Source organism: Mus pahari, chromosome 1, assembly GCF_900095145.1.
Source record: "Mus pahari chromosome 1, PAHARI_EIJ_v1.1, whole genome shotgun sequence".
NCBI lineage: Eukaryota > Metazoa > Chordata > Mammalia > Rodentia > Muridae > Mus > Mus pahari.
In genome coordinates this window covers 115960687-115986133 of record NC_034590.1, presented here as the reverse complement: position 1 = coordinate 115986133, position 25447 = coordinate 115960687, and the positions used below count along the sequence as shown (strand labels likewise).

The 25447-nt window shown below is 44.3% G+C and overlaps 1 protein-coding gene and 1 pseudogene across 3 annotated transcripts in view; one reads left to right on the top strand and one right to left on the bottom strand.

The window, feature by feature from the left end:
• Pc (pyruvate carboxylase) overlaps nucleotides 1–25447 on the bottom strand; it is a 112753-nt gene that overhangs the window by 38959 nt on the left and 48347 nt on the right. The window contains exon 1 of one of the 3 annotated variants that reach the window (XM_029531044.1): nucleotides 11294–11443. The exons of the other annotated variants lie outside the window; for them this stretch is intronic. Within the exon in view, the coding sequence (XP_029386904.1) occupies nucleotides 11294–11302 (9 nt within the window). The 5' untranslated portion in view covers nucleotides 11303–11443. Of the gene's footprint in view, nucleotides 1–11293; nucleotides 11444–25447 lie in introns of those variants that run through there. 3 annotated transcript variants of the gene reach the window in all.
• Nucleotides 17636–18010, top strand: LOC110322192 (annotated as a pseudogene).

Below are 25447 nucleotides of genomic sequence, written 5' to 3'. Positions count from 1 at the left end.
TATATATATATACACATATGTGTGTATATACACATACACATGTATATCATAGTATATGTGTATGTATGTATGTATGTATGTATGTATGTGTGTATGTATTTATAGTACTGTTTACGTAGGCAACCTCCATAGAAAATTGTGCTGTAATTTTTTATCTTGGTTGAAAAACTTCAACTGGCCTCTGGAATGAGAGGCTCTTTCACTTTCCAGGTCTCCTTAATTTTCCATCTATTTATCTTGTCTAAATCAATTAACCAATCAATCAACGTCTAGAAAATACAGCTCCCAGGCATGCCAAGGCCCTGGCTGCCACCAGAAGGAACAAAAGGAAGCACCTGGTGAGCCTCAAGCCATTGCCCAGCAAGCCTGCAGAGCCACCTACAGAGTTAACAGACTGTGGAAGGCTCAGGATTTTCCAGTGGAGTGGCTGTTAGACAACAAAAAAGGCAGATTAGCTGATGGGGAATGAATGAAGCAAACACCAACTCCAGCAAAGTGAGACGTTAGACAAGGAAATACTATCAGAGCACACATTTTCAGATGTGACTACTTGATTTGAATAATTTAAAATATGAAAAAGTATGACTAAAACCATGCTAGAATGTTGTAGGGAGAGGACAGGGTCCATATCTGGGACTGAGGAGAGTAGAAAATGAAATAAACCTATCACAGGGTTGGGGGAAATCAATAAAGAGAGAACTGGATTATCAGGCAGTCTCAGTTGATAGACCGCTTGCTGTGCAAGTATGAAGACCTGGGCTTGATGTCTGATATCCTCTAAAGGCTGCACACAGTGGTGAGTTTGCAATCCCAGAGCTGGGAAGGTGGGGTCAGGTGGCTCCAGGTGCCATAGCTAACTAGCCTAGCCTGATCATCGAGCCTTAGCTGCTGGTAAGAGCTTCTGTCTCAAACACAAGATGGATGCTCCAGAGCAATGACATTAGAGGTTGCTCAATGGGTAAAGTGCTCATGTGGGAGCGTGAGGGCCTGATTTTGGATCCCTAACACCCACATAGAAAGGCAGGCATGGTAGCATGGATCTATAACCCCAGCACTTGGAGGGCTTACTGACCAGCTAGCCCAGCTGAAATGGCAAATTCCAGGTTCAATGAAAGACCCTATCTCAAAAAACAAGGAGAAGAGCAATAGAGGAGGACATCCTGACATCAACCTCCACAACCTTCCATTACAGGCAAGCACGTGTATGTGCACACGCTCAGGTGGGCACACACACACACACACACACACAATCACATACACACACTCACATACATACATACTATGTTCTGTCATCATTACTATAATATTTGTCTGTTTTATGCTGGGATCAAACCTCTGAAGGATACCTCCAGCTCTCGTTTTCTTTTTTCTTGTTAATTTGTTAATTTCAGTGACTGTATACTGCTCTATATAGCAGAGTTGAGTCATGACTAAACGAGGAACCGCTCACTATTCATTGACTGAGTATTTCTGTCTGTCTTCCCACACTCACAAGTGATGACTCTACATACTTCAACATGATGGTGTTAGCGAGTGTGACCTTTGGGAACCAACCAGGTCATGGAGGGACACAATTCCTGAATGCTATAAGAACAGTGATCTAATAATCAAACAGAGGCCTTATTAAATACCTCGATCTTAGATTTCCAGTCTTTAGAAAGTGAGAACAAATATCTATTGCTTACTAATGATGCTGTCTATGGTATTAATAGCATTTAAATATCTCATACAGACTGAGGCTGTGCCAACAGATCCTTGCTGCTTCTTTGTAAAGCTAAAAGAACCACAGCATACAGATTGATAAAACTGTAGTTGTTAATGCTAAGGTAACAGGCAAACTGAATTTAATACACTAACTGCTCTATTTTTGTGAATGATTAAAAAGTCATAATAAAATCAATTAAAAATGCCCAAAAGAATGGACAGCTGTGGTGGTATAATCCCAAAACAAATGGAAAAAGAGGAAGGAGATCAGGAGTTCAAGGCCATCCTCCACTAAATAAGAAATTTGAAGCCAACCTGGACTACATGAGGCCCTGTTTCAAAACAAACCAACCAGAAATTAAAAATGAGAAGCCGGGGCTGGAGAGATGGCTCAGTGGTTAAGAGCACTGGCTGTTCTTCCAGAGGACTTATGTTCGATTCCCAGCACCCACACGGCAGTCACTCCAGTTCCAGGGGACCTAACACCCTCACATGGACATACACACAGGCAAAACACCAATGCATATAAGAATAAAATTATTAAAGAAATAAATGTATTTTTAAAAAAAGAAGAAGAATTCTGGCTATTCTTCCAGAGGATCCAGGTTCAATTCCCAGTACCTATATAGCAGTTCACAATCATCTTTAAGTCCAGTCCCAGGAGATCATACTGCCTGTTGGACCTCAGTAGGCAATAGGCATGCATGTGGTATACAGATATGCATTCAGTCAAAGCATATATACACATAAAGTAAAATAAAATTTAAAAAGACAAAAGAAAAGCCTTGACTCCTATCAAAGGCATGCAAAAATTTCTCTTAGAAACAGATGTGCCATTGGAACTGCTGCATCAGACAACACAGCAAACTCTCGCTCTCTAAAGCACTGTTCGAACAATTTGTGCAGCCAGTGAAGGACAATGGACTCCTATATATCCTCTAGGGTCACTACTGACTCCTACAATGTCAGACTTTTGAAGTCCATCAATTTTTTGTTTACATTCCTTTCACTTGTGTGTGTGCTCAGCACTAGCCCAGAGCCTTGTATTTGCTGGGAAGTACACCATCACTGAGCTAAACCCAAGCTCCTGTTTTGTTTGCACTGTCAGGTCTCTATTAGAGAAGCTGGAGATGAGCTCGAGGTCATGGATATCTTTTGAGTTTTTCTTTTTGGTGAATTGCATGTTCATTTCACTTCCCCATTTTTCCACTGAACTGGTTGTCCTTTTCTTGCTAGCTATAATAAATGTTTATTCCAGACCCAAATCCATTCTCCATTATCTATGTGGCAGACTCCCTCCTGCATGGAGAATGTCTAGCAGATGTTAAGGAAAGGAAGAGTTGAAGTAAGAAAGAAAATAAGAGATGGGGTAAGCTCCAGGCTTGAGTAAGGGCTGGCCTAGAACCAAGCAAGAACACCTCCTTGAAAGAACAAGTGCTTGGGTTTTCTGGGACAGTCCAATTGTAAAATTTCCCAGTATCTGGCTAGGGACATTACCCAATGACTGACACAGTTTTTAAAAACTCTGGCACTAGGCTAAGGTACAGATGTCACCGTCCAAGAGACATGGCCAAAAAGAGTAGACCATGAGCCCAGGGCAGACCATGAGCAGACAGCATGCCTGCTACTGACATGTAAGCTGCCCGCCTGCCACAGCTGCTCTGAGAACAGGGAGAATGAGGTCAAGATGTATCAAGATTAAACTTGAAGACAACATCTGGCCCATGTGATCAGCAGAAGACTGAGAGTAGAGTTGCAGCAGCACTTGCCTCTGAGGGAGTTTAAGAAACTCACTTTCCAAACAAGTGGGTTGAGGTCAAGTGACTCTTGTGGAAAAGCAAAGACTGGTGGCAGACAAGAGCTCTGCCGTAGTCACCTTTTTGTTTTGGCAAGGAACACACAACACTTTTCCGGCTATAATCTGACATGTTTCTGCAGAGTGCTATGGTCATTGGCATTGTTGTTGCTGTTATTCTGAGACAGTGTCACAGACCTAGCTGGTCTAGAGCTTGCTGTATAGACTAGACTAACTTGGAACTTACAGTGTTCCTCCTGCCTCTGCCCAAGTGTTGGGATTACAGGGGTGAGCTGCCACTATCTACAAACATGCCTGGCCCTAATATTCTTTCTTTAAAGACAAAAACCAAGAGTTGAGGTTCAGACACTAAGTCTGTTCTAGTTTAAAATCAAGTACCAAGAATCAGAGGTTTGCAGCCCAGTACCACGGAGCCACAGAAACCCAGCAGCGTGACTGTGGCTCCCATACCTCACCAGTCTCCCAGGCAAGTGGTACATGGTTATCATCCTAGCACATGGAAGGAGCTAGGCAGGGAGATCAGGAATTCAAGGATAATTCTATCTACTTACCACGTTTGAGTCCAATCTATGCTCTATTATACCCTATCTCAAAACAAACAAACAAATAAAAGCCTGCTGAGCTGATACTAGAATCAGTAAAATAAAATGTAAAATGCTTGGTTGAAATATGGCTTTGATGGCCCGATGTAGCTCAGTGGTAGATACTTGTCTACCAGCAAGACCCTGGCTCAGTCAGTCCAAACACTGCCAAAACAAAAAGCCGGAATTTCAGAAAAACACTGAAAACTAGTAGAGAGAATTCCCAGGGCAAACCCAGAGCCTCTGCCTTAGGGGTCAAGCTGCCTGGGTTTGAGTCAGCTCCACAGACTCTGAAGAAGCTGCTTCACCTCTGAGCCTCAATTTTTTTCACCTATAAAGTGTGTTTCAATAGTAATTACCTCTAAGGGTTGGTAAAGAGAGATCAAGTGAGTTGAGGTACATAAAGTGCCTCGGCCACTGCCTGTCACACAGTCAGCTTCACTCAGATGGAGGCTGTTTGTACTTGGAGTAGTACTGAGTATTGATGGTGGATCTGTGGGTGCTGCCAAGGTGGCATGGGCAAAGGGGAAGGAAGAAAGCTGATTATATCACGACTTCCACCTCCAAAGGTATATCAGAGAGAGTGCAGCTACAGAGACACCTTGTTTGCTGAGATGGTGCTCAGAACAAGTCAGATAATCTCAAAGACAAGGCCCCACTGCTACCACAAGCTGCTAACAGGGAGCCATTGGTCTGGTCTTGCTCTTCTCACTGGCCCACATGACTGTGCATACTGCTCTATGGCTCCATTTCCAATGTCACCATGTGGTTGATGGAAAGTGGCCATAGCTGGTATATTTATTCCTTAGGAATTAAAATTCCCTCTCATCAGGGCCCTTTCCTCACCTCTCTTATTTACCACTGACAGAACACCTCCATAATGGGCCAATGAACACAGCCCCTTCTCTACTTTCCTCTTAGATACAGAACTCAAAGAAAGAAATTCCTTTCTCTATTTAAAGGCTTAAAACACAAAGGGTTTAATTCCATCCAAGTGGGAGGAAGAGCTAAGAAAGATGGGAAACAAGGCCCTCTGCTCATACAGTACCCAAGAAGCCACTGAGAGCGTTCCAAGATAAAATGTTCTGATTACCTTTAACAACCCAAAAATGGTCCCTCTGTCTTCTAAGGGACTTGCTCCCTCACAATCAACATAGGATTTTTGAAAGTTAAAGTATGGGGGTTTAAAACAAGAGTGTTTTGATGTATGTGCCAAACATCTATCTATTCTATAGCTGAACTTGGCCTTTCCTTCATCTTTCCTATCATGTTCCAACATTCACATAAAGCCCCCTCTGGTCTTTCTCAACACTATCTCCCCAAGGCCCAAATCATAGCACCATCCTCAGCTCTTTTCTCCCTCACCCATCATCTACTCCAGAAATCCCATTAGTTTCACCTGTTGAGTCCCTTACATCATCTTGCCTTCCACTTCTGAAAACCCATCCTGCATTATCCTCCTCTAATGACCTCTAGTAGGAGCCACTAATGGGTAAGATGTCCTTCTGGCAGTTCTAGGCTGAGCTCATGATGACCAACCTGCTTCCCAGCCTGTCTTTATCATCCTTCCACTTCCTGGACCTGTACAGCCAGCCCACCTGCCTCTTTGTCCTATGTTTTAATCATCATCTCCTTCCCCTCTAGACGGTCCCCATCTGGAACACCCTTCCTTCCCTGTTGTATGACTGCTATTAGGGGTCTGAGTTATGTGTCCCAATGTTTCTCCCTCCAGAAGTCCCACCATAACTTCAAGAAATAAGGTGGGTTTTTGCTGTTGTTGTTGTTGCTGCTGTTTTTTTTTTTTTAAAGACAAAAATGTACTGTGTGGTTCGTGATGGTCTCATTTTGAGATCCTCCTCCCCACCCCGGCCCTCCTGAGTGCTGAGCTTATAGGCACTGTAACTAGCAGATTTTATTAAAGTTATAGACCACCCAAAGACAGAGATAACAGGAGAGGTGACAACTGTAACAAGACCAAGAAAGCCAGAATGTAGGTCAGGTTAATCAATCTCACAGCCTCAAAGGCTGATTATATCCCCACCTCCACCTCAGACTCCATGTTGGCCAGGGAAGGAGCAGATGCTTTGAAACAATGGGTGGAGTGCAAGCTGAACAGTTAGAGAACTGCGTCCTCCTAACCACCCCAGGAAGAACAGCTCTCACTCTCTGGAGAGGTAAAGCCTCTGAGCCGAGGTAGGGCTCAAGGCATAGTGGAAGACTAAAGATCTTGCAAAAAACGGGGCTAGGAATCGGAGATAAGTGACTCTGCATTTTGCCCCCTCCTGCACATCATTCCTAAAATACCTAGATCACGAAAGGGGGAAAGATTTCTGGATGTAAGATCCCACAAACAGCTCAACCCGTCATCTAACCTTAAAGAATAAGACCAAACTGAATCCCATTCACTTTGGACTCAGGCAGCTTTTGAATCTCCCACTCCTAAAACATCTAGGCAAGGCAAGATCATTAGGCTGATTTATTCAAAGAAGACAGAAAGAAAGTTGCAGGGAAAAAAAAAAGCAATTTAGAGGCAGTAGAATATGCAGGGAAAAGAAAAATCATATCATTAAAATCCTCAGGGAAATAAGACCATATCCCCAAAACAATGGGATATTATACATGTGCTCTTAAAGAACGACTCAGGGAAAAAGGCACTAGGAAATTAAAAGTATGTTGGAAACAAACAAAAACATCAATAGAAGGGTTGGGATGCTAAGGTAAAAGGAAATCTAAAAACTGAAGCAAAAAGACAAAGAAACAGCACATAAGCCAGTGAGAGTGGATAAGATGAGAGGGTCAGTTCAAGAGATCAAAAAAGCTAAATAAGATGCATTTCAGAGAGTAGTGAAAATAAAGAGGAAAAATGAATAATAATTCAAGGAATTCCCAGGGTAGACAGAGAAGGGCTGGTTGGGAGTGTCATAAACACATCAGTACCAAGATATATTGACTGGGGCAGAATGGTCACAAATCAGAAAGGTTTTGGATTTTGCAGCAGTTTGAGACACTACAAAAGTACAAAGCATAACTTCAAACTTGTCAAAGAAAAATGACTCCCAACCTGAAATGTTTCTGTCCACCTAGCTACAGATCAGGTATGAAAATAAAACAACAAAGTAAGCCAGATGTGGTAGTGCACACCTGTCTATCCCAGCACTCAGGAGGCTCTGGAGGAAGACGGATTAAGAAACTGGAGGCATGGGTGTAGTGGTGCAGGCCTTTAATCCCAGAATGTGGGAGGCAGAGGCAGGCAGATCTCTGTGAATTTGAGGCCAGCCTGGTCTACAGAGTGAGTTCCAAGCCAGCCTGGACTACACAGAAAAACCCTGTCTCAAAAAAACAAAACAAAACAAAAACTAGGGCTAATATTGTGGTTTGAATAGGAATGGCCCCTGTAGATTTATGTGTCTGAATGTTTGACCATAGTGACTGGTACTGTTAGGTGTAACTTTGTTGGAGTAGTATGGCCTTGTTGGAGGAAGTGTGTCACTGTGGCGGTGGGTTTTGAAGTCTCCTATGGCCAAGCTCCACCCAGTATGGAATCCAGTCTCCTTCTATGACCTTAGAATCAAGATGTATAGCTCTTGGTGCCTCGAACACCATGTCTGCCTGCATGCTGCCATGCTTCCTGCCATGATGATAATGGACCATTAAACCTCTGAAACTGTAAGCCAGCCCCAATTAAATGTTTTCCTTTATAAGAGTTGCCATGATCATGGTGTCTCTTCACAGCAATGAAACCCTAACTGAGATAGCTAGCCAACTTTCCCCCAGAAGCTGTCATGGTGGGATATACTCCAACAAGGGAGCAGTAAGCTTGTGTGCTTGTGAGCATGCACACAAGCGTGAAATTCCCTGAAGATGCTTTGCCTCTGATCACTATCACGCAGAGGCTGGAATTACAGGTGGTTGTAAGCTGCCAGAGGTGGGGGATAGGAACAGATCTCAGATCCTCTGCAAAAGCAATACACACACTGAACTGCTGAGCTATGGCTCCAGTACCCACGGGTTTTTGTTGTTTTGTTTTGTTTTGTTTTGCTTTGTTTGAGACAGGGTTTCTCTGTGTAGCCCTGGCTGTCTTAGAACTCACAGTCTGCTTTCTGCCTCACAGGTGCTAGGATTTGTTTTTTTTTTTTTCTTGTCTTTTTTTGTTTGTTTTTGTTTTTTAAAAAGATGTATTTATTTATTATGGATACAGCATTCTGCCTGCATGTATGCCTGCATGGCCAGAAGAGGGCACCAGATCTCATTATAGATGGCCATGAGCCACCATGTGGTTGCTGGGAATTGAACTCAGGACCTCTGGAAGTAGTGCTCTTAACCTCTGAGCCATCTCTCTAGCCTCCACAATTCTTAAGCTTTTAATCAGTGCATTCTGAGTAATATGAGATTTCTCTTGGTCCTGCTCAGCCTTAGGTAGACTTGAATCATCCCTTGTTCAGCAGATCTATGCTGCAACTGTCACCCACCTGCTAATCACTTAGAGTCTAAATTACCAAAAACTGTTCTAGTAACAGAGCACTTTTGTTCAGGCAACTGTAATTTATTTACCAATGGTCCCAAGTGCAAGAGCAGCAGGAGGCCATAATATGCTTCCTTTAAGTGACAGTTCTTGACTTAATAAGAAAAGAAAAAAAAATCATAGGCTAAGATTGCTAAGATCTTCAGTAAGAAAGATTCTATGTGTTGTCAAGTGGTGGTGGTGCAGGCCTTTAATCCCAGCACTGGGAGGCAGAGGCAGGTGGATCTCTGTAAATTTAAGGCCAGCCTGGTTTATAGATTGAGTTCCAAGACAGCCAGGGATACACAAAGAAATCTTGTCTTGAAAAACAAACAAACAAAAAAAGGATTTGTAAAACAATGAAGAAGAAAAAAGAAATTAAATTAAAATAAATAGTTTTGTTGCTATACCTCAAACTGCAAAATATCTGCACCACCAGTACTAGGGTAAGTACCTTGTTCATGCCACCACTAGGTCTGCGTCATCTCAGAGCAGCACTTCGAGGGTTAGGACAAGAACTTTTGAAAATGGGGGCAGGAATGTGGTGTGTGTGAGAGTGTGTGTGTGTGTGTGTGTGTGTGAGAGAGACCTCTAGCACTTTGAAGGCAGAAGCAAGAGGGCTGGAGCAGCTTGGACTATATAGTGAGGCTCTGTCTCAAAACAACCACCACTACTAAAAGAGAAAAACCAAAATATTTTGAGGAAGTTTTGTTATAACAAATATTGTGATTTATGCCGACCTGACTTACTCATAGTATATAGGTAAGAGTTTGAAACTATGAGGACTCAGGCGTCCTGGACCCTAGCTGAAGGATAAAGGGTTGGCTGTCCCCCCCCCCCCCACACATACAACAGGTTTCTTAAAGCTGCATTTCATCTGATTATTTAGGAGAGCTAGCATCAAGGGGGAGGGGGGGGAAGCGGCAGCACCCATCATGTAGGAAGAAATTTGTCAAAACTGACCCAACACTCCCCCCCACACATACACACACACACACACACACACACACACACACATCTGCCTCATCTTTGTCATGTAAATGTGGTATACACAGCTAGCTCCAGGAGCACAGCAAAAGAACTCATTTCCTGCCTACTCTATGCCAGGCACCTTTTAGCTCACTGAATTTTCCCCATAATCTCACAGGAATATAATCAACCCGAATTTTACTGATGAGAAAAACGAGGCCCCTTGAGATCCACGTGAAGTGGCAAACGCCAGAATTATTACTGCCGTTCAATTTCAGAACCCCTGCTTTCCCACCCAAGGAACCTGGCCTGGTGCCTGCTCATAGTGCGGGTTCCAAACATACTTAATTGAACCAAAATAAAATTGAATTGGAATGCAAATGTTCTCCTGGAGCCAGGATCTTCCCATGTTATAAGATCTAGAAAAAGGCCTGTGAGCCAGGGCAGTGGCTATAGCTAACAAGGAAGTGAACTAAGAATCGGTTAGGTCCCCTATTGTACCCAGGAGCCTCTAAAAGAGTAGGAAGTGCTCTTAACAGCTGAGCTCTCTCCAGCTGGGCATAAAAAGGCCCAGCTTTTTTATGTGGTTCTGCACCTCAAACTCTGGCCCTTATTATACAATAAGCACTTTACTAATTGAGACAGGGTTTCACTACGTAGCTATGGCTATCCTAGAACTCACTACATAGATGAAGCTGGACTCAGAGATCCACCTTCCCTTAGCTCCCAAATACTGGAAGTAAAGGCATATGCCACCAAACACACCTAGCTCTTTATACTCTAAATATTGCAAATTTTTAGTAAACTTTAAGATTTTTCCATGTCAACTTCAGAACTTCAAAAGATGTATTAAAACTCTGAATATATTAAAGGCATAAGATCAATACATATTATATATTATATATAATAATATATCCAATAATGAGAATGCTGGTTCATACCGTAATTTGCTTGTTTTGTTTTGTTTTGTTTTGTTGAGACAGGGTATCAATATGTAGTTCTGGCTATTCAGGATCTTGCTGGCCTCAAACTCACAGAGATCCACCTACCTCTGCCTCTGAGTGCTGGGACTAAAGGTATGTGCCACCTCGACCCAGCAGTAGTTTTTTAATCTTGTAAAAGCTTCCAACACTGTTCTTCCTAGTGACCCCACTAGTTTACATTCACATCACAATGTGCAGGACCCCCTCTTCCCACACCCTTTATCAACACTTATTGGGTCTTAGGTAGTTCAGGCTAGCCTTGAACTGATCCTCCCCAGGACTGCAGGCACATTGCTACATGATCTGCTTCACTTGTCCCTTTGATAACTCTCATTCTAACTGGAGGGAGGAGGTGTCTCCTGGCTTTGATTGCATTTCCTTGGTGAATACTGATGATGAGCATTTTCTCATAAACCTGCTGTTTGTGATTTTGTCCCATCTTTTCTATCCATGTCTGTCTATCATCCTCATTTCCAAGTTAAGGACCAAATCCCAGGCCTAAATGCTAAATTAAATCTCAAACCAACTGCAGGCTGTTTGTCTGATTTCTTCATTGACTATAAATGATAATTCATACCCAAAGGATGATGACTAGATGCCGTGTGATCAAAGCCATCTTATTGAGCATTTTGCCAATATCACTGCTGTGGGACAGAGAGTAAGAGGAAGCATGGACTCTGTTTAAAATCTGCTCCCAGAAACTTAAAAACTTTGAAACAACTTGTATATGAGAAAGTACCTCATACATGAGAAGTGGCAAAGGTCCCACACCATGGAAGGATGGAGCGCTGGAAGGAAGCAGAGCTGAAGAAGCTGCAATACCGCTGAGGAAACTGAAAGAAAGGGTCACAGAGGCAGAGCACTGCAGAAAACCCTGGCTCACAGGCTCTGACACGTGCTCGGTGAGTGTACCACAGTGAGAAAACAACCCCCAGCACCTCCTGTGGCAGAGCTCTGCTTCAGGTCAGGGTCCAGCAAACCCTAACTCCCTACCCCCAGTGTTTATAAACTAGGTTGCCTGGGGAAAGCTCACTTGCCTGAAATGTAAAAATAAGAATAATTCAGCCTCAGATATTCATTTGGGAAGATTAATATGAGAATCCATGTAAATTGCTCTTGGCAGGGGAGTAGACATGCCACCAACTAATAATCACCCACACCAAGCAAAGCGTGATTTCCAGGCTGAGGCTAGACTTTGAAAGATCATCAGTTCAGTACAGAGAGGTGCCACAATGATTGGGAGTGATCGGCACAGAAGGGACAGGCAAAACCGTGACAGACAGTTGGATCTTGGCAAACTGGGAAGGAGTCATGTGCCCCTAAGCCCCCCAACCATTCTTTCTCTATTAAAGCAGTGCTCAGGCCTACAGAGCTCAACCCAACACACCCCAGCTGTTTGCATCTCAAACCCACTTCCCAAGAACAGCAAACAAAGGCCAGGGATGGCATGGAGAAATGCCAGGTGGAGAAACACAGCATGAACAAAACGGGTAGAAGGGCTGGGGCAGGGGCAAATGAATAGTACTGGAATGTCACCTGGCAAGAGCTAAAAACAATATCTGAGGCGGTTAGCAGGATTGCCTGGGGCAATGGGAATACTTGTGCCACAGAAAGGGCAGTTCGAGGTAGATGACAAGTGGTAAGAAGAGGCTCCAGTGGCGCCCGCCAGCAGAAGGTGTACAACATTAAGGGAAGGACCCACACAAAAGTGGAGGAAGAAGTGTTCATTCATTCAATCTTGACAGAGCCTTTCAGAAAACCTGAGCACTGTTAGGACTGCAGATAAACGGAATAGATAAAGAGGGTACTTGTGAAACTGACTTCATTCTCATCAAGATCATTCTGGCTGGGGGATGTAGCTCTTAAAGCACAAAGCGCTTAACCAACATGTATAAGGTCACTGGTTCAATTCCCAGTATGTAGGAGGAAAACAAACAAGCAGATCATTCCAGATTAATGCAGACTGTGTTTTGCCTCAGACCCCCTCCTAACAATAGGTTTCCTGAACAGAGAACATAAGCCACACAAGTAAATCCCCTGTCCTCTCTAGCCCACACAGTCCCTATTAAGTGTTGATGTACGGTTTGGTTTAGGGCTTGACAGAGGAAAACAACTGAAGCACGCTGACCTCCACCCCACCGTCATCTGCCTCCTGAACATACATGTACACACATAGCCTCCCATCTCCTTGAGTTGCTACCCCATGACTTGGCAGGCATCTGGGCTGTTTGCAGTTTAGATAAAGAGCCAGAAGCCATGGGGCCTTATCGACTCTCCTCCTGAACTGAGGGAAAAGTTTCCTCCCAAGCAAATATGAGAGTTCTCTGACGCTACATAGAGCCATAGTAGCATAGAGTCCTCTGTGCTGTTCACAGGCCAGTGGCTGCACTTTCCCTTACTGCTATCCATAAGACCTTGAGCCTTATAAAGTTGATCTTTGCCCTCCAGTGTCCACATGCCTACAGGAGGCTGGTCCTTCAGCTCCATTAGCCACAAACGTCATATCACAGCCCAGGGTGGCCCTGACTTCGAGCCAGACTAAGACCAGACCTTCCTGGGCTGGAGAGATGGCTCAGTGGTTAAGAGCACTGACTGCTCTTCCAGACACCCTGAGTTCAATTCCCAGCAACCACATGGTGACTCACAACCATCTGTAATGGGATCCGATGCCCTCTTCTGGTGTGTCTGAAGACAGCTACAGTGTACTCATATTAAATAAATAAATAAATAATATTTTTAAAAACAAAAAAAAGGAGGAGGAGAACAACAACAACAACAACAACAACAACAACAACAGACCTTCCCTTGACCTCTGGCAGCTGTGCCAGTTCCACAAGAGACCCTTGTTGCTTTCCTTCAACAAGCCATTCCTACATACAGGCAGGCTGGCCTAGAGCTTTGGGTCTACAGCCCATATCCTTCTATTCAAACTCTGAGACAGGATCTATCCTCACTATCAGGCAACATTTTGCCATCTCCAACCACAGATGTTCCCACAGACCCTTGAGCAATGATCTAGTCCACCCTCTACTCGATTCCCATCCTTAAGACCTGTACCAAGAATGTCTCCTCTCCTTTTCTTGCTGGAAAGCTATCTGTTCTAGAGAGAGTAACAGTGGCCACAATGTGCATGCACACACACACACACACACACACACACACACACACACACCCAGGGGCCTAAACAAAAAACAAAACCAGGTTTCCCCAAGAGCCTGGAGAAGTAGTAGGAAGCCACTTGGGTTTGGTAGGGCCCCATGGAAGGAGTAAATGGCAATGGCAATGGCATTTGAATTTTCAAAGGCAGAGGACTGGGAAGACCAGGCAGGAAGGAGATGAAACAGCTGGCCTAGGAGAAGCAGCAGAGGAGGCTAAGAGGTTTTTCCTGCTTAATGTCACCTCAGGTTGTCCACCAGGGAGCAGGTAATATGATGATCCTTTCTCCCGCTGGGGCCAAGAGACAGATCCCTCACCAGGCCACATTACCTACAGTCTGTGTGCTTGTACCAGATTTTATTAGAAAGTAGCCTTTTAAATGCTACAAAGATTGCTTTTGTGCTATTGGCCTCAAGACCACTGGGTGAGGACAGGAAGGGCCCCTCCTGCTAGGCACATAGCCATCATAAAAAACAAAGCACCCAGCTGAGCTTTGACAAGGTTACTTGGGACAGCACAGCCCACTGCTCTCTTTTGTGTGACCTCCTGAACTAAAGAGCAATTGCTCAAAAAAGGTTTAGCCTGGTTCTGGCCACATCCAGAGAAGCTGCTAATAAAGTACAACTTTCTCTGAGCTTGGCCACGCCCCTAGGTAGGCTCAGTCTGGATGCAACTCTTCTAAAGAGTCAGTGGAAGCTGACCCCTCCAGGACCCCATGGCAGTCTCAAGCCTCCATTTCTTCTCCATCTTTTGTTAGAGTTGATAGTATCAGCTTCCACTTCCCTTCCTGTCCACCAAGGAAGAGGACTTCCACAAAGCTAAGTAAACATTGATTCTGGAAGATGAACCTTAGTCACTCAAACCAGAGCTAAGCCCAGGAATAATAAGTTGAGAGGATCACCTAGAAGGCTGCACTGAGAATTCCTGCTTCTAATGCTACTGTGGCCTATGGCAATTTCTGCTGGGGATGAGTCACTAGGTGGATATAGGACTGGAAAGTCTGGTCCTCTGAGGCCTGAGCACCACCTAGGAAAAGGCCAAGAACCACAAATGGCTGAGGAGACACATCTACAGCAGATCTTGACCACTCTCTTGAGAATTCCTTTGGATATGTTACATCAACATTCTCACACCATGGTAAAATATAGGATGGGGCATTTAGCTCCTGTACTCATGTACTGAGGGAAGAGTTGAGAACCTCATAGCATACCTGCCATCCAAATCTAAAGTACTTGATTTCGTTCAATCTAGCTGGGAAAAGGCACCAGCTCTGGGTCTCCCTAGGTCAGGAACAGGCCTCAGGCAGGAAGGAGATACCACTTTCCCAGAGTGCTCTGGGGATACAGACAATGCCTAGGCTCAACCTGGGTGATACTCTAGTTTGGGTGGCAAACGGACCAAGCTAAATACATCAGGTTGAGAGGGAATTCAGGGGTCTGACACTTGCTCATTCTGTTGTTTTCAATTTTGATACAAAAAATCTAGCATTCCCTCCACCCTCTAAAATAATATGGGGTTGGAGGGATGGCTCAGCAGTTAAGAGCACTTAGTGCTCTTCGAGAGGCATAGGTTCCATTCCTAGCACCTGCATCAGGCGGCTCACAGCACAATTCCAGGGGATCCAATGTCCTCTTTTGGAAACTCATGCAGGTACATATACATACAAATAAATAATAAATCCTTTTCCAACTGTAAAATACCCCAAAACACCAACAGTACCGCAATTGTCTGGTAACAAAACAAGACTGATTCTAAGACTGTTTCAGATATCAAAACCTATTTGCAAAAATGATGTGCTTCATGCATGAGACTCCCTGTCCACCCTTCCATACACTCCAGCCATCTCCATGACTCAGACCTGATACAAGGCAAATACTACGTAAATAATTGCCATACTGTATTATTTATGAAATAATGGCAAAAAAGTCTGTTTGTGCTCAGCAAGACACAGCCAGCAATCAACACAGGACTAACCATATACTATATGACAGTAACAATAACAACATTAACATATTTTCCCAATATTTTTCATTCCTTCAGTACAGAAGCCAAGGATAAGAAGAGGGGTGCTTCTGTTTCTTCATCTGTGAAGGACCAGGTTTGTTTGGCACCACAACGGGAGGCCAGGTCATCTGTGCCACTATCAAGCCAGCTGGTGATCCTAAGCTAGGAAATGAGACATCGGAAGCTCAGCTTCAAGAGGGGGAACGCTGATAAGACAGACTTCTGTATCTGTCCCAATCCTTCCTGTCCCCACTCCAGTTCCAACTTATAAAAGCTGATTGTTCTACCAGGGCAGCTGGACCCCTCTAAAGGCAATACTCTTTGCCTACCAATCCCCAATCCAGCCAAGAGACGCTGAATTTGTGTGACTTCTGTGTAGAAGACAGGGAGAATTTCTTTTATTCTTTTACTCAGAAACTGTAAGGAAGACCCTACTACAGAGCTCTACATGTCGTGGAGAAACAGAAAGCAGTGACTACCACACTTAACAAATTCACCATGTGCTGGCAGAGGTGAGCCCTATGAGAGTCAGATGAGTGTCTACTACCAAAGTCCACCACCACAGGGCCACTCCACCCCTCAGAGGTTATCACCACAGGGCCATTTTGCCAAGCCTATCACAGGCCACTGACAATGGGGGGCTACTGAGCTGAGGCTTCCAGGCCTCTACTGTCTCACCACACCCAGAAGAGTTTCTAGCTGAGCAGTGAAAGTTCCAGGCCAGGGAACAAAGGCTTCTGGATTGACCCGACCAACCAGTGTTGATAGGGTTTCCCATCTCCATAGAGTCCTCAATCCTGTCTCTTATACACAGTGTATATAGATTCACCATCCCCTCTCCTAGCATCACAGTTTAAACTTCAGAATTGTATTAACTATAGTCTGTGATAGCTATTCCTTTGTTATTGACTACATCTAGAATTAACTAAAACCCAATTGGTTGGGTACACTAGTAAGGAATTTTTCTTTTTTGTTTTTCAAGACAGAGTTTCTCTGTGTAGCCCTGGCTGTCCTGGAACTCACTCGATTTCTGCCTGCCTTTGCCTCAAGAGTTGCAAAAACTCTATAAATGTGTGTGCCACTACTTGGGGTTTTCCCCTTGATTAAATCATTGAAGTGGGATGACCTTTAATTTTAATCCTTTGAAGTAGGAAGACTCACCTTTAATCTGGCCATACCTTCTGGTGGTAGCGCGCGCGCGCGCGCACACACACACACACACACACAGAGGAAGGACGCTTTTGCTCTTTGCCTACTTGCCATTGCTCTCACTGGCAAGTTTATTCCTACACTGACACTAGAGACTACTCCTTCAGATTCTGGCCTATACTAGAGACCACCTGAGACGTCAAGTCTCATGGACTGAACAATTACAAGATTTTTGGACTTTCCATTGGTACACAGCCATTATTGCCAACCAAGCCTGTAAGTCACTCTAAAATTTCATACACACACACACACACACACACACACACACACACACACACACTCATTCTATCAGTTCTGTTCCTCTAGAGCACTGAGCAGTGATTCTCAGCCTGAAGGTCACAAGCCCTTTGGCAAACCTCTATATCCAAAAATATTTACATTGTGAGTCATAACAGTAGCAAAATTACAGTTATGAAGTACTAACTAAAATAATTTTATGGCTGGGTGTCACCACAACATGAGAAACTGTATCAAAGGGTCACAGCATTAGGAAAATTGAGAACCACTGCTATAGGGGGCCCTGACTAATACAAGTTCTAAGTTGCTCTTCAACTTAGAAATTTATATCACCTGCTGAGACTTCGTTTCCTGATCTATAGAAGCAGAATGATCAAATAACCTTGTGGAGTTGCTATACGAACTCATCAATGGACACGAGGGAAGTGATCCCGTCGCCAGAGCCAGATTGTCTGACTCAGGACCTCCGTGCACCATGCTATCTGAGACCTTCAAGCAGTGCCGGAGCTTTGAACAAACAGTGGAAGATGTCCAGCTCACCCAGGAGCAGCACCCCACCATGATCCCAATGATTATAGAGCAACACAAGGGGGAGAAGCATCTGCCTGTCCTGGACAAGACCAAGTCCCTGGTACCTGATCACGTGAACATGAGTGAGCTCATCAAGATAATTAGATGGCACCTGCAGCTCAATGCTAACCAAACCTCCTTCCTCCTGGTGAATGGGCACAGCATGGTGAGTGTATCCACACCCATCTCTGAAGTGTACAAGAGTGAGAGAGATGAAGATGGCTTCCTGTACATGGTTTATGCTTCACAGGAGACATTTGGGACAGCACTGGCTGTGTAAGACTACAACAATGCCTAATGGTTGTTAAGCCCTTACCAAGGCAAAAAGGGACATTACCAGCAGACGCTGGTCAGCTCACCACCCATAGATGAGAACAAAGGCACCCACGTAGGGTATTAGGAACTGTTCATCAGCCAGAAACGGAGCTCATGAAAGTGCATTCAGCTTGGAAGCTCGTCTAAACTAGGGTATCATGTGTTCAAACTTTAGAAGTTTAAAAATAAAATACTTTGCATCCTAAAAAAAAAAAAAAACAACAACTCATCAATGTAATATATTTTCTGTAATATCTGGGAGACCCTGGCACATTATAGCTGCCCAGTACAGTGACTCCCCAATATCCAATCTTTGTGAGACCAGCCTCTCTATTCTATCATGCCTTGGACTGCAATGTACAAGAGGCAGAAACTCAGAAACAATCTTTAGGAGTTTAAGAACAGAGCAACAGTCCTATACAGGGTGATGGCTGGAGGAAGCAATAGGCTGCGAAATAAAAATCCTAGTCTTCAATCTGCTTCCATTAACCAGAGCTGTGTCTCAAGGAAAGTCACTTCACCATCCTGAGCAGCGTTAGAAGAGTGGTGGCTTTTTCACAAAAGCAGTAGGAACAAAAAATAAACTACAGACTACTTGCTTTGAGGCAGCATTCTACAAGGCCTTATGGAGACCCAGTGACATCCTCAGTCTAGCTGAGAAAGAAGGAGTCAAAGTGTGGAGCTGGTTGAACAACACAAATTAAAATCTAAACAGAGAATAACACAAGCATTATGTGTTATTCTCTGTTTAGAGAATACTATGTGAAAAATACAATGCAATACTGAGGAACAGACTCAACAAATGAAGACTCACACACTGAAAGTTACAATACATTATTTAAAGAAATTAAAGGTCTGAACCAAAGGAAACATGCTCATGTTCACAGATGACTATGCAGACACACCCCAAACTGACCTACAGACTTAGCAACATGCCAATCGGTTTTTTGGGGGGTGGGAGACAGGGGCTTGAGACAGGGTTTCTCTGTGTAACCCTGGCTGTCCTGGAACTCACTCTGTAGACCAGGCTGGCCTTGCCTATCTCTGCCTCCTGAGTTCTGGGATTAAAGGCATATTGCCATCACGCCCAGCTGCCATGCCAACCTTAATATATACTTAATATATAATTCTTTGAATGATATATACTAATGGCCAATAAACACATGCAAGGATGCTCCACATCTCTAGCCACAGACATAACTCAAACTAAGCAAGAGGCCAATTCACAGTCATTAGAGTGTGGTAAAAATCAAGATAGTAAGTAGTGGTGAAGACCTGGAAAGACTGGAAGTCATCTGTACTGCTGCTGGGGAATAAAATGGGGCAGCCACTTGGGAAACAGTCTACTAGCTCCTCAAACAATGAAGCAGTTGCCATGTGAGCCAGCAATTCTACTCTTAGATACACAGGATATCAGGAAATATATGTCCACCTAAAAACTTGTGCAAAGTAGTCATAACAGCATTGTTCACAACAGGCAAAAAAGGTAGAAACCCTCCAAACATCCATCAGCTTACTTACGGATTAACAATCTGTGGGACAGCCATACAATGAAATATTCAGGCACTTAAAAGTAAAATATTGTTTGGGCTGGAGAGATGGCTCAGAGGTTAAGAGCACTGACTGTTCTTCTAGAGGTCCTGAGTTCAATTCCCTGCAACCACATAGTGGCTCACAACCACCTGTAATGGGATCCAATGCCCTCTCCTGGTGTGTCTGAAGACAGCTACAGTGTACTCATATTAAATAAATAAATAAATAAATAAATAAATAGATAAATAGATAAATAGATAAATAAAATATTGTTACAAAGTGACTGAACTCTGAGAACAACCTATGTGAAAGAAGCCAGATACAAAAAGACACAAGTAATACAATTCATTTAAAATAGCCAAGTCCAGGGACACAAAGCACATAATAGTTGTCAGGAGCTGGGAAGAGAGATGAACAGGGAGAAACTGCTAATGGGCACAGGGTCTCCTTGTAGGGTGATGAGAATATTCTAGAATTAGATAGTGAAGATGGTTATTCAACCTTGTAAATGTACTAAAAAAAAAAAAACCCAATGAATTTCAAACTACTGAATTACACACTGTTAAAGGGATGAATTTCGCCAGTTAGGCCTGTAATAACAGCATCTTAGAATACATGAGATGAGGGGAGGCAAGTTCAAGTCTCAAAACAAAGGGTAGAAGAAAAATTCTAGCCAGTCACAGTGGTACGTGCCTACAGTCCCTGAGCTTAGGAGATCAAGACAGGGTGACCACTTGAGCTCTTGAGTTCAAGATCAGCCTGAACTACAGAATGAGTCTCGTATTAGAAGCAGGGTGGAGTTGGGGCTGTGTATGGTAACTCATGCCTATAAGCCAACAGCTCCAGAGGTTGGAGCAGGAAAAGTGCCACAAGTATGAGAACAGCCTGAGTTTCATAGTACCAGGTCCGTTTGATATACAAAGTGAGACCCTGTCTCAAAAAATAGATAGCTAAGACTAAAACGCACATTCCCTGGACAATCCTAATTCTAACCCAGTCTCAAAAAACAAGTCAGTAAAGTGATGATTGCAGAGATAAGAAGACCTGAGTTCAACTCTTGTCACCCACATATGGGGAAGCTATATGAAGCAGTGTGTATCTGTAAACAGCCCTAGGGAAGCAGAAATGGCAGGACACCTGCGCCTTCCTAGCAGCCAGTCTAGCCACACTGGTAAACCCTAAGATCAGAGATCTTGTCTCAAAAAATAAGATGGAGAACAACAGATATCAACCTTTAGCTTGCATACCCACAGAACACCATACATAACACATACAAGCACAGACGTACACACAGTATTTAAAGCTGTATTTAAAAAAAATGTTAGGACTCTAGTTCAGTTCTGTGTTATAGCACTCATGAAGCATGCAGGAGGTCCTGGGTTATACCTCCAACACCACAAAAACTTACCAAAATTCTTATTTATTTATTTATTAATTTAAGATAGCAACTTTTTTAATGAAGACTAGGCACCTATTTAACTTGTGTGAAGAAGTCCAGGGTTCAATCCTTAGCACCCGTTACATATGTACTTGTGGTTTAATCTACTGTGATGCTGATCATGAGGAAGACTGAGACTTGCTCAGACATGTAGTTGCAAAAGGAAGAAAATATTTTAATAACCTCTAGATGACTTAGGCTACTCCCCTTGACATTATATCCGAACTCAATAGACAAGCAGTTCACTGTGACAGGAAATCTCAAACCTCATGAACTTTTCCTACTCTGTGACTTTAAAATTCACTGGCCTTTCTCAATTTGTAAATGGGTTTTTTTCCCAACATGATTTTGTAATCTCCTGTGCTGGTCATCTGGAAAATACTGGCTCCTTGCATTACACTGTTCTTCTGGAGAGGAACACATCACAGACTGAAAAGAATTAATAAAACACCACCGGTATAATATCATCACCAAGGTCAATGCTGTTGGAAAGGCCTTTCAGTATTTTAAAAGTACCCAGCCCAGGACAAACTCTAATTTGTTCTTTCAAGCTCTAATTTCACCAAGGCCATATGAATTGTTAGTTATTTACTTTGAAGCAACAGATTCATCAATGTTCTTTTTTGGGTGGGTGGGGGAGTTCAGAAAGCACTCACATCTGTATATCCATAGTCATGACCACAGTTTCACATCAGTGCACTCTGAAAACCCATCAAGTTCAATGTGCAACTCATACAACCGAGTAAGAGCTTTTCCAACAAACCCCCACAGCTGGTAAGTAAAATGCTTAGTTCCCATTTCATCACACAGAACGGTAAGAACATGTGCCCAAGCACAGCACATTAGTGTTGATTAAATACTCTGCTTCATTAAGGTCAGTGTTAAACGAAGCGGAGGGCACGGGCCTGGGATGGTACACTATGTGCAGCTGATTCCTAGAAAGATGTTGCCAGTTTTGTCTCTGATTTGCCCTAAGTTTACATCATTGGTGAGAAGAAAAGTAATGTGTTAGTACTGTTAGGAAAATTGTTCTGCTCTGAAGGTACCTTGGACTGGGTTTAAGGACCTGCAAGTGCCTGGGGAACCCTCTAAGAACCGCTGAGTGAGGACAGTACTCCCTCCCACACTGAAGGTAGTGAATAAAGCAAACAGCCACGCCTCTGTGTGACTTATGAAGAGCCATGAGCAGATGTGACTCTCGGAGACAGGTGGGAGCTGACCTGTGCCTGCAGGTTGGGTTGCCTCCAAATACAGAGCTGGCTGAACAGGCTCCTTCCTGATTGCCAAACCCAACAACACAATTCCTACTCCCTGGCCTTGCACCACCTTTCCCTTCCTTTGACCTCCAACTAGAGGGCCAGTATAGAGAGTGGATGGCTAGGGAGAGGGGGTGGGAGGATAGTGAGGGAAGGGAAGCACAACCCACATCTCCTGCCTTTGCCCCCTCAACTTGGCCCACCCACCAGGACCCACCATCCCCTTCCTGAAGATACTTCTCTCACCTAGACCCAAGTTCAGTATTTGGCCTCCCACCTAGACCCAAGCTCCAGGCACTTGATAGGTAAGGTGCCTTCTTTTGACCCTAAAATGGGTCCTACTCAGAAGTCACAAACATAAGACCCCTCGCTGGCTCAAAGCCCTATACCCCCATCACAAACAGTAAGCAGCATGAGGGCTGCTGGGAATGGATATTTTTATTTGCGATGAGACTGTAACACTAGCGCCCACAGCCACAGTAAAGCCACTTGGCTGGAGCTGAAGGAGGAAAACAAAGTGCCATTCAGGGCCCAGGGACAAACAATAGGCCCTTATCCTCTCTTCTGGTCCAGGCCCAGAGCTGCTAAGCAGAACTAGAAGGCACAATGGGCAGCCCCTGGGCAGTGTACCCCTAGATGTGTGTGGCCCCAGACAAACTTTTTTTTTTTTTGTGATCTGTATACATGAAGAACTTGAACCATTATATATTACTATGCTAGTACCATTCTGATAGCCCAGTGACACAGGTCCATATAGGAAATGTCACAACTGCCTCCTGGGACTGGGCTTAGACATAGACCAAAATAATTACATGGGACAGCTGGCTATCCTTGCACAGGGATACAACTCGAGAGCATCCCAAAGGGTCAATGTGTGCCAAAAGGGCACAAGATGGGAACTGTGAGCATTTGGAGGAAGGAACTCCAAAGTGTGCCTTGAGGTGTGGCCTGGGCCAGAAGCCACTCTTGAGCAAATAGTGGTACTATAAATATAAATATAATCACAATCATGGGTTTGAAAGATTATGAGGTTTGTCCTCAAAAATGGGTGAGTAATTATAAGTCTAAACACTTCCTGTTTCCCATCTCTGGGGTGATCAAGCCACCTTGGAAACAGTAAACAATGAGTCCCTGGGTCTTCACACTCAGTCCTATTGGCTAACAGGATACTTTGAGTGTAGTGCCTTACTGGGCCAGTCCCTCAGTGAGGCCCAGAGGTGAGGTACCAAAAAAGGAGAGCTAAGAGAGACTTTACTGAGAGGCTAGGCTCAGGCAGTATGAATTGAGAACAATCCCAGATGACTCCCAGATTGGTAACCTCTGCAGAAGCACTGAATTCAACTCTAAACATGCTCTGTCCCCTAGGGGGCAATTCTGCCACCCATACCATAGCTGGTTAAAGGTAATGCCTGCAAGCCCCTAGGCTGGGCTAATGAGAAGAGGCTCACCAGATCATCAGACAGCACCAATCATGGGCCTAGCAGGGCAGCAGGGGGCTGCTCCAGCTCCTCTTTCACTTTCCACTTGATGACAGGGAGAGACAATTCTGAGTTTGAAATGTGCCTAAGGTTCAAGTATCCTGCCAAATTGCCAGTCAGAAGCTGCCAGCTGCAGGAGACAGATAGCTACAGGGGAGGGAGGATCCCCTAGAGGCCCCCACGGGCTTGGGGCATGCTCCTGAGCCGCTGTGCTTTTCCTCCACAGTATGATCACAGCAGTAACTGCACAGGCTCTGGCCTTCTGCTGGCTTCTTTGATGACAGGAGATGCCAGGGCCTTCTTTTCCCTACTGTGCTCCCAGCAGGTATCTGAGACTTACTCCTTCAGCTACAGAACAGTACCCAAAGCACAGCACTCCATGCCAGGCAGCTACACAGAAACTAAGGGTGTGGAGTGATGCAGCCCTACCCACAAAGGGCTATGCTGGTGGCCTTCCCTCAGGGGAACTCTGGGGAAGTGAGCCAGGGATCTCAGGAAGCAGGATGCCAGGCTCCAAGGTTCCCACTACACATCCCAAAGTCTCGTGCTAAAGGAGGAGAGAGGGTAACTAGGCAGCAGTCCCAGCTCTGACAAGCATGCACTGGTGGGTGATGCCTGGTTCCAGCCCAAGGCCCCACGTTGGTTCTGTCTCCTCTCTTCTTAGTCCAGGCGCCATCAATTGCTCGAATCTTCCTGCTTTTCAAGCTAAGTACTCTCCACCCTGTCTCTAACTCCCCTCAAAGCTCTTCACAGTCTCTGTCCTGTCCTTCTACCCCCTCATCCTCAATAAACAGGCTCACCAACCTGCATTTCTTTAGCCCCTGGGTCTGCTAGAACACACACTATTGTTGGCAGGACTTGGGAAAAAAAAATGACCTTTGTGCAGGGGCAGGTTTTCTTTCCTGGCTCTCCTGTCCATTCCAACTGGGTAAATAGTTATGGAAATAAACCCAGTGGGAGAGTAAGATAGAACCGCAGAAAGTGTACAGTGAACTTAGCCCTTTGTAACTTCCAGTAAACCATTACTGGAAAAGTCATAGTCCCCTCAGGAATGTATGTGGAAAAGCTCTGCTTAGGAGAAGGAGCTCTGCAAATCAGCATAAGCTTCCAGGGGGGGAAAAAACAGCCTTCTCCTTTTCCTACCTAAAATAAAGGAATTGATAAGCTAAGAAAAAAAGTATGGAATTCTAGAACTAAGGTCCAAGGAAGGCCAGGCCAGGGCACCTTGTTCTGGTTTATAGTGAATGAGAGCTGCTGTCTCTGTCACTGGGCTTTGCCTCAAACTTTGGTTCAGGACACCAACACTTAAATTGTATATCCACTGCCCTGGTTGCTGTTAGAATGGAAAGGTCTAGAAATCTCCTGGCACTTTCATGCCTAAAGGAGAGATCTGTTTGGTACATAGGTGATCTAGGTTGACAGGCACATTTACCCAGCCTAGGGACTCCTGGAAGCACTATTCCCTGCTCAGGGCAAGATGCAGGGAAGGTCCTCCAAGGGCTGCCTACTGTCTAAAATGGCCTAAGAGGACATGTAACAAAAAGAGAACAAGATTCTCAGCTTTCTCCTGGGTTAATAGTCTTCTTATCCAAGATGCAGCGGTCACAATCAATTGTAAAATCTCTAACTGGTCAGTGGTGGCACACACATTTAATCCTAGCCCAGGAGGCAGAGGCAGAGGCAGAGGCAGAGGCAGA